The following is a 16,566-nucleotide window of genomic DNA, read 5'->3' on the forward strand; positions in this document are numbered from 1 at the left end:
GGTTAGACATTTGGTATTCACTAACATTATCAAGTTTTGCTTAAAGGCATCTAAAATGTAACATTAGACAGTAGAAAATTGCTGGTAACTATGTACCTGTATGTCATTTGTCATTTTGGTCTAATTTTATTGAACCAGATTGTAAAGTCTGAATTTTAATCATTGAGTCATTTATTTAGCTTTAGAAAATGTGACAAATTGATAAAAAGGTTAAATTTTTCAAAAAGTTTTGTTATTTCAAATAGAGCTTGAAATTGTTATAGCAGGTTTTAGTAAATGACCTCTATGATCCTATTCAGTTCTTTTAGATTCAATAATAATGTTATTCACAGTTTTAATAATTCCAGATTCATAGAAAGCACTGATAAAATATTAATATATTTGACTTTTAAAAAACTGTTTTCTAAACTTTATGTTGGTTTATTCTAGGCAAAAGTAGTATGGACTTGGATGAGTTATCTGGAAAAAATGTGGAATCCAAAACTACCAGAATTAAAGAAGTACTTAAAGAAAGAAAAGTTTTAGAAAAAAAAGTAGCTCTAAGTAAAAAACGAAAAAAAGATACAAGGTACACTTTTCCAAATGTAAAATATACTAATTTTTCCTTAACAACTGTTACTATTTCCATGTTACTTCTTCACCTTGCAGCATGTTTCAGTAGAGATAGACTTACAGAATTGCAGATAAAAAACTACTTTTTAAAATTTCTATTAACAATGTGGTTCCCTTTAATTTGCCTCTTGCTAGTTTTGCCTTCCTAGTATCATAGTGCTCACAAACAAGAGCCACATTGTGCCAATATCTTGACTACTCTAGGTATTCAATAAAATACTTATTTCAATAAGCCAGTATTAAGTACCTATACTATTCTTGGTTATTGGTAATAATAGATTACATTTATGCTTCCATAAAGAATTCAAGATTTCAGTAGTACCAAGTCTCTATACAGAATTCATTTGCAAAATAGTATATGTAAAATCGCAAATATTATTGCTCTGTATCTTATAGATAAAAAGTAAGGCTTGCTACAGGCTAATAATGTATTGCCAAAATTAAGCCTAAGTCATCTGACTTCAAGTTCAGATGACTCCTGGTAAACTAAGAAACCTCTTTCCTTAAATCTTTTTACTATTATCATCTCTTTTTTTTTAACCAATAACCCTGAATCCAATTCTCTTTTATTACTTCTTGATGACTGTTAAAGCAATATTCACCATAGCCTGGATAGAAGAAATAATAAGAAAAAAACTTTACTTAGAATTAGATTTAGGAGGGGTAGCTAGGTGGTGCAGTGGATAGAGTACTGGCCCTGGAGTCAGGAGTACCTGAGTTCAAATTCGGCCTCAAACACTTATTAATTACCTAGCTGTATGGCCTTGGGCAAGCCAGATTTAGGCAAATTGAATATATTTCACTGATCTTACTATTCACTGTTCTTCACTTAGGAAGTTTAACATTTATGATTCATTTTAAAATAAACAATTTAGTACTTTGAATAAATTTTGTGATGGTTCTATGGACAAAGTAAGAATACAGAAGTTTTTTGTGACTTTGACTATTCTGTTTGAAGAGCCCTTTTGATATTTGAGGTACTTTAATGTCAGAGAAACTATCCAATTCCAACAAATAATAAAAGTTAAAATGAATTTGGCTAAAAATAATATACTTTAAAGTAAATAAGACTTAAAGAGTTGATATTATTAAAGATCTAAGTCAATAAAGATGTAAAGATCTCAGGAGTTTGAATCTGATGACTCAAAAGAATAGTAAGAAAGAGCAAGAGGCATTGTAACTAGAAAAATATGGATACACAGAGTATTCATCAACCAACTTAGTTTTATTTTTTTTTGGTTTTGTTTTGAGACAATTTTAGAAGATAATGGAATATAGTTAGCCCTATAAAAGTCATGTCTAAAGTGGCAAAGCTTATATGAGGGTGATGAGAAATGATAAAATAGTAATTTTGGATTTTTTGAAACTTAGAGAAGCAGGAAAAATATAAGATTGCTGCTTGAAGTGAATGGGACATGATAAGAAACATAATGATAATGTCATAAGTAAGATGTGAAAGATAAAGAATAATGAATACAGAACTATTAAATTCTTAATTTACAACTTTTTTCTGACAAGGAAAATAATCTTTGGAGTAAAAAGGACAGAAGAAAAGTGACCAAGATAATTAGGGAGAATAATAAGGAAGACTTCCAGCGAGATTACACATCCATTGATGAATTTCTAGGAGGACCTGGACAAGTGTCACATTAGAGGGAAATTCCTTGATCATTTGCAGTTTACATCCTTGGAAGAAGAAATCAGATTGAGATCAGATCCGTTTTTGTATTTGAGTGAGGGAGATAGCTCTTTAATGCAACAAGCCTCCCTGCTCCTCAGGGCCTGGAAGGAAAATGTCAGTAATTTTTGAAAGTTCATGTTGTATGGGAGATGTGCCACAGAGCTGGAGAAGGGCAAATACCCTGGTTTTCGAAGTGGGAAAGAAGGTAGATTCCATCTTTGCCAATGAAATTTATTCAATTCCAGATAACAATTTAAAGCATATTAAAGAGATGTTTAGTAATCATTTAGAAAAGGAAAGTGGTAATCACAAAGAGCTAACAAGGACAGATGTCAAACTGATTTCTCCATTAAGAGAATCTGGTAGATATAATTTCTTTAGATTTTGCAGAACATTTGAGAAAGTCTCTAGTGAAAGTCTCGTGGACATATTGGACAAAAATGGACTAGTTTAATTACATTGATTTGGATTTGGCTGAATAAGAGTAGGCATTATAGACTTCATATAAAGTTGGATTTTTTTTTAGGTCTGTCATAGAGTTCCCTGGGTATCTCCTTGATTTTGTGCTTTTAAATATCTTTCTCAATGATTTTTTTTATAAAAACAGCATGTTTGGCATGCTTGACACTTCACATATATAAAGTTCCAAGTAATATGTTGAATAACAGCATTAGGATCCAAAAAGATCTTGACAGACTGCAGCATAGAATTGAATCTAACAAGAAGAGATTTCACAAGTACAAGTTGAAATAGGCATGGCTTGATGTCAGTTTATCTGAAAATATGAATTTAGAAACCTGTAGCTCATATAAGTTAGTGGGTAGTCTGAAATAATCCGCCAAAACACTACTGTTATTGTGGAAGCATGTAATCCAGGATTAAAGAGCTGATGATCCTGCTCTGCCTAGTCTGAACACATGAAATTCTATGGATTAATTATCAGACTTTCCATAACAAAGAACAAAAACTGAAGAGTATTCAGAGCAGGTCAACCTGGATGGTGAAAGGTCTTGAAATGAGGCCATATGATGATGATCATTAAAAGATTTAAGTATTTTGTCTGGAGAAGACAAAGTACTAACAACAAAGTTGTCATCTAGTCATATCTTTCAAAGATCTGAAGGGCTGTCATGTGGAAGATAGGTTTTATGATTCTGCTTAGCTTCAGAAGGCAAAATTTCACAATAATGGCAGAGGCAAACTGAGACTCACTATATGGAAAATCTTTCTAAAATTAAAACTATACAAAACTGAAATGGACTACCATATGAGGTAGAAAAAGAAACCTTTCTCAACAGAATCTTTCAGAAGAGACTTGCTAATCACTTGCTAATCTTGGTATCAAAAGAATTCGTGTTCACATGTGAATTAGACTAAATTGCTTCTGAAGACCCCCTTTCCTGCCCTGAGATTCTGTGATGTTATGTTTATCCTCAGCTGTCTGGCCTCTTCCATTCTGGATAACTGATCAGGTTTCTTTTTATTCTTTTTTTTTAATGACCCTAAAAGGTATAGGTATAATAGGCATAATTTATCATTTTACAGATGCAAAAATTAAGACTTAGAGCAGTTAAATGATTTGCCGAAAGCATGAACTGAAATTTGAAGTTATATTTCTGACTTTTAATCCTTTTAAACTTTGAAATGCTGTTTGCCTGACGTGTTTGAAATAGTAGAAGTGCTATTTTAGGTATAACTAATCTAATCATAATTTCATAAATCATAGTTTTTGGATTACAACAATTCTGAGAAATTCTTCTCTATAGATTGATTCAAAACTACATTATTTGTTATTTCTCATTATTTCGTTACTTAGAAATTTAGAAGATAATTCTAAAAAGAAGAATTCTGAAGAAGAGCCTAAAGAAGCACTAAAAACAAATGAGGTATGTCATAACCCTTTAAAGGTCCGTTTTAAAAAGCAACTTTGGGTAGAAAACTAATACTCCTTTTTAAGTTAAATTTTTGTTCATATTAAGCTGTTTCCTCAGGAAACCTTGGATGCACCTTTATGATGTTGGGTTTTTCTTTTTTTAGTTATTCCATTTCTACGGTTTCTGATTTTTTTTGTAGATATCTACAATGCTTTGTTATAATAGAACTAAAATGCCTTAAAACATTGAAAAGGAAACGAATTTCAAAAATTACTCTTTCTTGTATATAAGATGGCAGTTTAATTCATGCCCAGTAAATTGATATCTTGTTAATTGTGTAAAGATCAATGCAACTGCCTTACTTTGTTGTTAGTATTAATTACTAATTTTTTAATATTTGTCATATTTTTTAAAATCAGTTCTGAGTTCTTTAAAGAAAGTAATACTTTGACTAGAAATTATGTAACAAAACTTATTCAAATGAGATCAAATTAATTTTAAAATTTTGATAAAATAAGGGACAGAATTTACTTTTGTTCTGCCTTTAAGTAGGTAGGTCAGTAAGGGTTTATTAAGCAACTAATGTATAAAGCAAATGATTAATATGAAAAAAATTGTAAGCGGATAGATTTTTTTTTGTGAAAATATATTTTTTTAGCTTGAGACATTGTCCAACAAATATGGAACATACCTTGCTACCTCCTACCCTACATTTTTTGGTTCCAAAACTTGGTTATAAAGGAGGTAGTATTTTAAGAGAGAAAAGAATTCTTCTTAATGACTTTAAGCTACTCTATGAAATAATTAGATCTGAAGTGCTCATCCAAGCGTACTTAAAAAGGAATTAGTTTGCATTTTAATCTATACACAAGTTGCATTGAAATGAATTGACTTTAATTAAGACTTTATTATTATTGAATTCAACAATGACTATGGATAAGATAAAGCTAGAGTTAGGGAAACAAAACCAAAACAGTTCTTGTCCTGTTCCATATATCCTTTTAAGGAAGCCATGGATGAGGGGATAATACAGGACCCATTGATATAGAGTTGGAAGGGACCTCAAAGGTCATTTAATCTAACCCTTCATTTTACAGATGAGGAAACTGAACCCAGGAAAAATTAAGTGATGTGTAAATAAAAGACAAACATATAAATAGATTAACAATAGATTGATTGATTGAATTAGAAGTGCAAAGAATGTTAATGTTCAAGAAAGAATATTTTCAAACAGACAAATTAATATATGAAGTGGCACAATGGATAGCAATGGATAGAACCCGAGTTCAAATCTATTCTTGGATACTTAACTAGCTGTGTGACCCTGGGCAATTCATGTACACATATGTACATGTCTATACAGAAAAAGAGAAAAACTATTTATATACACAGACACATACACACACACACACACACACACACACATCCCAATTGAACTTAAAACTTTTAAGGTAGGAACTATTGGTATTATTCCAGTTTTAAAATTATCTGCTACACCAGCATGCTTTTATAATTTGGGAATTCAGATTTAAAATCTATAGAATCTCTTAAGTTTATATTAATTAACTGTTGTCATTATTATATTACATTATTTTAATGACCTAAAATAAATGCATTTTATTTTAATTCAAATGAATAATTATCAACTCCCTAAATAAATTACATGAAAAAGAAAAGGCACTTTTTAAAGTATCTCTCATATATATATTTTTTTCTTTGGTAGCATTGTGAAAAGGTGTCCTCTTCAAAGGAACTGAAGCACATTTATGCAAAAAGTGACCCAAACAAACCTGCTAGGAGACTTTCTGAATCATTGCATTCAGCTGATGAAAGCAAAAGTGAATCCAAAATGGAAAAGGAACAGAAAAGGCGGACATCTACTTCCTTTCCAATAGAAGGAGCACAGCAGGACGCTGACAAAAAACATTTGGAAAAATTAGAGATGAATGTTGAAGAAATTCAAAAGCAAAAAGGTACACTTAAAAATGAAAAACATATTAAGAAAGACGATTCCGAAACACATTTAAAAATTTTGCCTAAGAAGGAATTGAGATCAAACAGAGAAAAGACTGAAAAGGAGAAAACTCTGACAGAAGATAAACTGTCTACAAAACATAAATATAAAGGAGACATTGTCCATAAAACAGGTGATGAGACTGAACTCCATGCTTCTGAGAAAGTCTTGAAAGGAGATGAGAATTTTCAGAAGCAAAGTCAACAACCAAAGATTTCTTCTGATGATAAATCTGACAAAAAAAGTAAACATAAGAATGAACGTAAAATATCAGTATTTAGCAAAGATGGGAAAACGGTTTCTGAATATACTATAAAAACTGATGAAACTATACGTAAAGAAAATAGCAAAAAAGATAGACATATTTCAGCTGAAAAAGTTAAATCAGAACACAAATCAAGAAAGTCAAGTGATTCTAAAGTTCAGAAAGACTCTCAAAGTTCCAAACAGCACAGTTATACTACTCAGAAAAAAAATGAAAATTATTCAGAAGATAAGTGTGATATGGAATCAACTAATTCAGATAGTAATTTAAAAACAGAAGACATTGTTCACAAAGAACGAAGAAGAACAAAGAGCTTAGTTGAGGATAGATCTTTATTAAAATCTAAATCAAAAAGTCATAACAAGCCATCAAAAGCAAATGAAATGGAGTTACAAGAAAGTGTTGCAAAACAAGCTACTCAAAAATCTGACAAAGAAAAAATATTAGAAGAAAATGACACTGATAAACAACGTAAATCCAAAAGTGATGATAAAGTTCTAGAGGAAACTAATATTGAACCTGAGTTTGAAAGCACTTCCTCATTTACACATGGCTCTCTGAAAGATTCTAGTCACAAAATTAAGTTACCTTTGGGAGAAAAGGCATTAACAAAAGAAAAACACAAGATTGATAAAGATTCAAGTTCTAGACTAGAGAAGAAATTATCAGAAGGACACAAGAGTAAGAGCTCAAAGCATGGTAGTAAGGAGATTAAAAAGAAGGAAGAAAACAAATCAGATGAGAAAGATGGTAAAGAAATTGAAAGCTATGAAAAGGCTAAAGGCAATAGTTTAGTCCTAGAAAAGAAATTAAGTAGAAGGCTTTGTGAAAATCGGAGAGGAAGTTTATCATCACAAGAATCAACCAAAGGAGAGGAAAAATTATCAACAGATAATATTCCTCCTCTTCAGAAACCAAGAAAAAGTGGTGATAACATAGTAATTACTGGACAAGAGCCAATGGAAGTAGATACAGATCACATCTTTGTAAATGTTCTTGAAGTATCTAAAACACAAGACAAAATCAGTATAAACTCTGAGCAAGAATTTGGATCTGAAAACATTGTGACACTTAAAACTTCGCCCCTAGTTTCAAGGGATGAGTTAAGAAACATTGCAAGTGATCTAAAATCAGTAGATGCTCTCTATGAAACAGAATATCAGTCAACATCAGTCAGTAATTCTGAAAAGAGTATTGAACCTGAAAATACCCTTGCTAAGAAAGTAAATGTTCTAGACCTTGTATCCAAGCAAAATTCTGAAGACAGAGAATCCATTCACCAAGAAGCACATCAAGTGGATATAGACCCTGAAATTAGTCTTGGAATTTTGCAAAATGTCCCTTCAGAAAATGATGATGCACAGAATTTTACAAACATAACCAAATCTGGTGAGGAAAGTGTCACTCCATTACTCAGGTCATCCATTGAAGGAGAACCAACCCTTAAACATTCCATAAACACAAACTCCTCACAGTGCTTAGTTTCTGCAGCTGATATACCTGAAAAAGACTCTCATAATTTAGATCAAAGTTCTTTAGCTGAGGAAAGAATTGTTTTGGAATGTGAAACATCAAGTACTTTATATATAGACCACTCTACTGAATTGGGGACAAGTCTGAATATGAAAGAATCTGAAATGACTGAGTTGAGTAGCAGCAACATAGAACAGGGGGACAGTTCTTTCACAAGTCAGTCAATAAGAGAAAACAGTGCTGTCATCGAAAACATTAAAGAAAGTGATCAGGGAACTACAGTGGACAGTGAACAAGAAAAAGAAAAGAACACATTGTCTCAAGATAACTTGAAAACTGACATGATTATAAATAATGAGGATGTTAACACATTAGAATTTGTTTTAACAAAAGTAACTGATAAAGAAAATGGTAGTATAAATCTAGACACTCATTTAGAACAGGATATGAATGCTGATGTAGATACTGGCAAGAAAGAAGAATGTGATCCTGATTTTGTAATGGCACCTACTAGAGAAAAAGGTACTGTAAATGTTGAAGCTACAGAAAATAGCACAGATACTCTCATGAGAAGACCAGAAGGAACTGAAAATGTGATAACTGATGTTGAAGAAAGGAATGAAAATAATGAGGTAGGCACCAGTGCGGGAGGTAATGGATTCACTCCTCTACAGCAAAGAAAAGAGACCACTAAAATCACTACAGTAGGGATTAGTAAAATAGATAAGGTTGTTATTGCCACCAGTACTGAAGAGAGAGGTGAAGCAGTTACCATCGATTCAGCAAAGGCAGGTGATGCCACAGCAACTTCCACAGACAGAGAAGAAAGTGAAGTCATCGTATTTTGTACAAGTATTGAGGCAGATGAAGGCTTTGTAACAGGTATATGCACTGCAGATAATCATGTTCCTATTGGAGCAGAAGCTAATGAATGTACAGTTGTTGCAGCAGCTGAAGAAGGCGGTGGTGTCACTGAAGGATTTGCTGAAAGTGAAACATTACTCACGAGTACCAAGGAAGGAGAAAGTGGAGAATGCACTGATGCAGAAGAAAGAGAGAAAGAACCTGACAGAGCTCATACAGTAAAAATGGAAAATAACATAAATAGTGTTGAGACAGAAGAAAAAGATGATGCTGTTACAAGCGCAGGCTCTGAAGAGAAACGTAATGGTTCCTCAAGCAGAAATTCAGATGTACTAGAAGGTACTGTTACTTGTATAAGTGAAGTAGAAAGTGATGGAGCTGTAACAAGTGCAGGCACAGAAGTAACAGAAGGATCTTTAAGTAGTCAAGATGTAGATGAATTCCAGAGAAGTATCACCAGAACAGGTCCCCAAAAAGAAACTGAGGGTACTGTGACATGTACAGCACTGGAAGGAAGAAGTGATAATTTTATTATTTGCTCAGTGACTGATGCAGAATCACAGGAAGAAAGCATGGTTACTGGTGCTGGTGTAACAGTGGTAGATAATGATGCCACAATGGGTCTGAGTGCCAACCAAGAAGGTGAAGATTCTGTTACAGAAGGTGAAAGTGCAGTCACCAGCACAGGAATAACAGAAGAAGGAGAGGGGGCAGCAAGTTGCACAGGATCTGAAGATAGCAGTGAAGGCTTTCCAATAAGCTCTGAATCGGAAGAAAATGGAGAGAGTACAATGGATAGCACAGTGGCCAAAGAAGGCACTAATATTACATTAATAGCTGTTGGTCCATGTGATGATGAGGGTGTTGTGACCAGCACAGGTGCAAAAGAAGAAGATGAAGAGGATGAGGGTGTTGTTACTAGTACAGGCAGAGGAAATGAAGTTGGGAACACTTTAATTTGCACAGGAATAGAGGAAGAGGTTGAAAGTGCATTGACTTGTCTAAGTGCTGAAGAAGGTGAAAACTTGATGATCTGTACTATTGTTGAGCATGTTGAAGCTGAGGCCAGCATAGCTATCATAAATACAAATGAAAGTGGGGTAGATAGCATGAGTAGTGCAGAGGAAGAAATGAAACATGGGATGATATACTGCAGTGCAAAGGAGATTGTTGAAAGCAGTGTGACTAGTGCAATTTCAGAAAAGACTGATATAGCATTAATCCCTATGGATATAGAAGAATGTGATGGTCCCATGACCAGTGCAGCTACAAATAATGATAGTCAGCTCAGTAGTGAAGAAAAAGATGAAGATGCCACAATTTCCACTGGCATAGTTGAAAGTGATGAGATTCTAGTATCTGAAGCAGTCCCAGAATATGAAGTTGAACACATTCTTCCAGCAAGTGAAAAAGATGATGATCTCTCTACTGTGGCCAGTGAGGATGATAATCAAAGCCAAAGTATTTCTGTTGGCAGCGAAATCAAGAGTAAAGGTTTGATGATTTCTACCAGCACTTCAGATGAATATTGTATCCCTTTCCTAAGTTCAGTTGCAGGAGATAATGAAAGTCATTGTAGTACTGCAAGAATTAAAGAAAATGATGGAACTGCTCTAGAACTTGAAGAATTTGAAGCACCAATGCCCAGTGCAGTTTTAGAAGATCAAAATCAGCTTCCTGCTGCTGGAAAAGCAGAAAAAGATGAGTGTGCTATGATTTCCACAAGCATAGTGGAGGAGTTTGATGCACCTATGTCCAGTGCAACTATTGAAAATTATGAGCTTCAGCACCCTGTTGCCACAACTGAAGAAAGAAATGAAAACATCATCTCTGTAGCTGCTGGAGATTATGAGGCACCTATGTCCAGCGCAACCACAGAACTTGAAAGACAGCTTGCTTCTACTAGCAAAGAGGAAAAAGATGAATGTGCACTAATTTCTACAAGTATAACAGAAGAATGTGAAGGTCCTGTTTCTAGTGAGATTGTTGAAAGTGAAAATGAACATCCTGCCACAATAATAGAAGAAAAAGATGGGAGTGCTCTAATCTCTACCAGCTCAGGGGAAGATTGTGAGGGACCAGTATCCAGTGCAGTCCCAGAGAACAAAGATCATCCCCCTGCTAGTACAGTGGAAGAAATCAATGATACTGCCATGATCTCCACAAGCACTACTGAAGAATGTGAGATAGTCATGACTAGCACAGTCCCACAGAATGAAAATAGACTTACTCCCACAGTAGCTGAAGAAGTAAATGATGGTGCCATCATCTCCACAAGCACAACTGAGGAATATATAGTGGTTGTGACCAGCCTAGACAAACTTGAAACAATTCAACCCACTGCAATAGGAACTGAAGAAAATGAGAGCTCTACTGTGGTATCCCCTGAAAAAGGAAGAGATTGTGAGGTTCCCATGCCAAGCATAGTTGCTGAAAATGATGACTCGCAAAGTCCTATACCAGTTGTAGAAGAAAAAGAGACTAGTCCAGTGATTCTAATAAACACCACAGAAGAATATGAAGGTTCTTCAGATAATGAGCTCACACAGGAAGGAAATAATGATAGCTCCTTCAGCACTGTAAATGTAGAAGACAAAAGTATTCTTGATGGAGGAAAGGAAATTGAAAATGGTGCCACCACAAGCAGTTCAATAAGGAATATCTCAACTATTGTTACAGAAACAGCTGAGAACTCACTTGTCAATCAAAGCAGTCACAAAGAAATATCTAAGAATGTGACTAAAGACTCTGTAATCAGTATTTGTTCTTCTGCAGCAATAAATGTCTGTGCTGCAAAAGCTGAAGATGTGCCAGATGCCAAAGAAATAACAATAGAGCTTTCTGGTATTCCTTTTGAGGAAGTAAAGCACAGTGACTACTTGAAAACTGAAAACCCTGAGTGTATTAGTGACCTAGTGTCAGAAATTATTCTTTCTAAAGCCAGAATTTCTCCCTGTGATGAACATGCCCCTCTATTAACCCCTAAATGGGATGACAATATAACTATCAATAGTAATCACAATGCTGAACTAATTTTTGAAGCTACAGTAGAAAAAAATAGTGACCTTGATGACATAAAGAACTCTGTTGAGATGGAAGAAAACCTTGGAATTGATATTTCTTCAATAGAAGATTTTCATGATAAAGGTAAGAATATATTTTTAATGCTTGAGAAAGATTTTGATATTATTAGTAGAACACAGTTGTCTGACTTAACAAAACCTAAGGAGTTGCCTTAGGTAGCCTTACCTAGGGTCATATAATTTAAAAGTATTAAGCAGAAAACAAATCCAGGTCTCCCTAACTTCAGACCAAACACCTATCAACTATGGCACCTACTTTTTAAAATTTAGCCAGAAGAATTTTGCTACAGTTTTTATATGTACATTTAGCTAAGATAAATAGTGCTTGGTGAAACATACCAAATAAAACAGCAGGCCATTTGAAGTCAATAATTATATTGAACTTAACAGAATCTGATTTTCCACTGATAGACTGTAAATTTAGGCAAATTAACATCTATTTCCTCTTAATAAAATGATACATTTAAATAAGAAGAACATTAAAATCCTTTGCAATGTTACCTTAATAGTCTTTGATTTTCGGAATTAAGTTACACTGGGAGCGTCACTTTACTTCTCTGATTATTAGTTTCCTCATTTCTAAAATGGAAATAGTAATACCACCCACTTTACAGGGCTGTTATGAGGATCAAATGAGGTAATATTTATCCTGCACTTTGAAAACACAGAGTAAGAAGTGTCAGTTGCATTGCATGGCTAGTTTCCACTTATATAATAGGTAGGTTCTATTTTATCATTTTTGAATGTCAAACTATATAACAGTTTTCAACATTAAAATTCTTTCAATAGCACTTTCATTACTCTTATAAATAGAAACTTGAAACAGAAATGGACCTAGGGGTGATTGATTCAAAGTACTGTCCTTAGAATCCAAAAGACTTAGTCCCAGTTCTAACTGCTGTCGATCTTTGACTAGTCCTTAGTCAATTTGTAAAATAGCTCTTGCTCTTAAAGTAGAGTGGGGAGTGGATAAGGAGTTGCATGTAGCAGTAAAGAGGTCCATTGAAACATTTCAAAGATGGCACAGAAGAGAACAGAAAGAAGCAAAGACAAATAAGAGCTTTGAAGTAACATGGAATTTACCATACATTGTTCCTGAAGCATTTTTTTATATGCAATCTCTTTTTGTGTTTGGATATATAAAATTATTTCTTTTTTGGTATGGCAGAACAGAAAAATAAAACTTTTTTTGATTGAAAAAATACTATTGGGGCAGCTAGGTGGTATAGTGGATAGAGCAATGGCCCTGGAGTCAGGAGTACCTGGTTTCAAATCTGGTCTCAGACGCTTAATAATTACCTAGCCGTGTGGCCTTGGGCAAGCCACTTAACCCCATTGCCTTGCAACAACTAAAAAAAATACTATCTCCATATATGGTTATAGCTTTAAAAGGACCATTTCATTTGATTGATATTGAAAAACAGATTACAAAGGATGAGGGGGGCTTTTTTTTTAAATAAAGAGGATGTTTTTTGTATTTTTTTTTAAAGAGAATAGGGAAGGGAGAGGCAGCTAGGTGGCGCAGTGGATAAAGAACCGGCCCTGGAGTCAGGAGTACCTGGGTTCAAATCCGGTCTCAGACACTTAATAATTACCTAGCCGTGTGGCCTTGGGCAAGCCACTTAACCCCATTTGCCTTGCAAAAAAGAGAATAGGGAAGGAACCAGTAGATAAGGAAAGTTTGAAGATTAGGAAAAGGAATGATTGAAGGGAGCTGGGAAGGGATCATATCAAGAGCACATGTAGAGTTTTTGGACTCTTTTAAGTTTTAAGATGAAAAGAAGGGAAGGGGAGTAGAGAATATAGCAGATAGCTATATTGAAAATTGAGAGATGAGATCCTCAATTGGTATATTCAAATATGAACTCCTGTCTTTACAATGTAGCTCCAGTCTCCCTTTCCAGGTTACTGTGCGTTTTTCTCATTTACTCCTTCTTAGAGTTAATCCCCCTACATTATAGGCTCTCTCACCTCAGTTCAAATCAATCTGCAGACACTAGGTGACCCTAAGTGAGTCACTTGACCTGTTTGCTTCAACTTCATTCTCTGTTAGATAGGAATAAAAAGAGTATCTACCTCCCAGATTTGTTGTGAGGATAAAACAATAGAGTATATGGTGTTTTCTACTCTAAAAATGCTAGTTTGTTATACCATTGTTTAGGCTGTCTGCTTGGCCTCCAATATTGTTTCCCGACCTCCAGCTCTTAGAATATCAACTTGGCATCCTTTGAGCTTCAACTCAAGGGCTACCTCCTTCAATGGGCTGTTCAGAATTCCTCCAGTTGGTAGTTTTCCCCCTGCCAAGTTGCTATTTACATATTTTTAAGTATAATGAGTTTATTTATCTGTGAAATGCTTTATCTCACAAAATTAGGAATATAAGCTCTTTAAGCACATTTTTGTATGTGTCCCCTGCACCTAACTGGCACATAATAGATTAATTTTCTTTATAGCAAATCACAATGCTGTTTGCTTATAGATGGTATAGATGGTATGTATGCTATTCTTAACATACAACATGTATACTTAACATGTAAATGCCATTGAAAGCAAAGATAATCTGAATCATAAATTTTTTTTTAAGTTTGTACAAGGCAGTGCGGTTAAGTGGCTTGCCCAAGACTACACAGCTAGGTAATTATCGTGTCTGAGACCGAATTTGAACTCAGGTACTCCTGATTCCAGGGTCGGTGCTCTATGCACTGAGCCACCTAGCCACCCATATAAATTTCTTTTTAAGTATTTCTAATGTACTAGAAGCAGTTTCCTCAAATACCTTGCACTCTTGCTTTCCTAGAGAATCCCCTTTTCATTATTTAGTGGTATATTTAATACCACTCTTTGTCTTAATTAGTAGAGTCTTAGTTAATTAAGATTTCTTACATCTATGTAAAGATCAATTTAGTTGGTTCCTTTTAATCATCCTACACATTCCGAAAAGCTGAATTTAATAGTAAATTAAAATGAGTGAAATTTTTTTGTTATTATAGTTAATATGAAAGTGAGAGAAATAAGTTGTAAATTAATTCCTTCTTCACATGGACTGTCTAGGAACCTTTAAAAATTAACTCCCCTTGCAAAAATCACATCAGTGTTGCTCTGAATATAAAAAGTATAGTTGAATTTTAGGGTTGAAAAGAACCTTTTAAATCATGCAAATCTGCCATTTCCTTAGATGAGGGAAATTGAGGTCCTAAAATTTACTGTGGATAGCTTTCATTATCTGTGATCTAATTTTTAATGACATCCTTATGCCAACTATGATTTAGAAAAGAAATTCAGACCATATTAGATCAAAATGTTTATTGATATAGCATTGTTTAGTGAAAAGAACAGTGAAGTTGAAGTCAAGAGACTAAGTTCAAATGTCATCTCTGCTTCTTCATAGTTATATTTTGCACAAGTTACTTAAGGCCCTAAGTTTTAGTCTTCAACTGTCAAAGTAATACATTTACCTAGTGCCCATTGACTTTACAAAGTTGTGAAGAAAGCATTTTGTAAAATATTGTATGAATATGAGCATTACTATTTTCACCCCATGTTTTTCTTTATAAATACTATGTATCAAAACAAAAGATAACTAAGCAAATTTGTTTTTTCCAACTGCCATAATTTCTGCTTTTATTTTCTTCTTAAAGTATTTCAAAATTAAATTCTTAAATTGGTTTAATATTTTCTATTTCATTAGGCAGTAGAGAGACTCTACCAAATGTTTTGGAAGGATTAGAACAGAAAACTAACTTGGAAACTGAGGTATGATGGAGATTCTGTTATTCTAAATAATAGTGTAACATTATTTTGCCATATACCAAATTGGTCCAAATATAGATTATTCCTCATATGTGTGTGTGTGTGTGTGTGTGTGTGTGTGTATTTGAAAGAAGAAAATGTTGCAGTATATATTGAAGATAATTGTATAAAATTACCATTTTAACAAAATTTGTTTCCCAGGGAGTAACAAATAAAAAGAAAGTCTCTCTCTCTCTCTCTCTCTCTCTCTCTCTCTCTCTCTCTCTCTCTCTATATATATATATATATATATATATATATATATATATATATATATGCCAAAATAGCAGCATTTTTATAGTAGCAACAAAGAATTGATTGGACAGTGGCTAAACAAATTGTGGTATATGAATGAATTGAAATAGATCTATGCTATCAAAAACATATGCATGTTATTATATATATTTATAGTGAATATGGAGAAGCAAGGAAAGACTTAAGAACTTTTGCTTAATGAAGTAAGAAGAACCAGGAAAATAGGATGTACAAAATGTACAAACACAAAATATTTGTACTTCAGAAATTACCATATATCATTTGGAAATGAATGTTACAAAATTTCAAACAAAGAAGAGATATAAGAAGACATCAATCCTACAAACCTTTATAGAAATAGGGAATCTGTTAATTTGGAACACAGCATATGATCAGTTTTTCTTTTTTCTTTTCCTCTTTTTGCTTTTTAAAAAATTATATAGTGTGACTCTTTGTATAGGACAATTATAAAGGTTAGAAGAGGAAATCTAGATGATTTTTGAAAAAGCTGTCAATGTTTTTTGTGATTTTTTTTTTCTAAGCTTACCTAGTCAAGGCTAAGAGCAAAAGGATCTTAATATTTGCCCCACTGACATGTACTGTTAATAATGTCAATTATATAAAAGGCAGTATGATATGAATGAAAGAACACTTTA

General features: G+C 33.6%; 1 protein-coding gene across 2 annotated transcripts in view; it reads left to right on the plus strand.

Annotated features, from left to right (window-relative positions):
• The window catches only part of BOD1L1 (biorientation of chromosomes in cell division 1 like 1), a 79,476-nt gene that overhangs the window by 19,883 nt on the left and 43,027 nt on the right, over window positions 1-16,566 (plus strand). For both annotated transcript variants that reach the window (XR_012477078.1, XM_074229778.1), the window contains exons 8-11: window positions 430-568; window positions 4,110-4,179; window positions 5,891-11,930; window positions 15,555-15,619. Coding sequence is in view for 1 of the 2 variants with exons in the window: in XM_074229778.1 (XP_074085879.1) it covers window positions 430-568; window positions 4,110-4,179; window positions 5,891-11,930; window positions 15,555-15,619 (6,314 nt within the window). In the remaining variant the exon portion in view is untranslated. The remainder of the gene's footprint in view (window positions 1-429; window positions 569-4,109; window positions 4,180-5,890; window positions 11,931-15,554; window positions 15,620-16,566) is intronic.

The sequence above is a fragment of the Macrotis lagotis genome, chromosome 3 (assembly GCF_037893015.1).
Source record: "Macrotis lagotis isolate mMagLag1 chromosome 3, bilby.v1.9.chrom.fasta, whole genome shotgun sequence".
NCBI classification, from domain to species: Eukaryota; Metazoa; Chordata; class Mammalia; order Peramelemorphia; family Peramelidae; genus Macrotis; species Macrotis lagotis.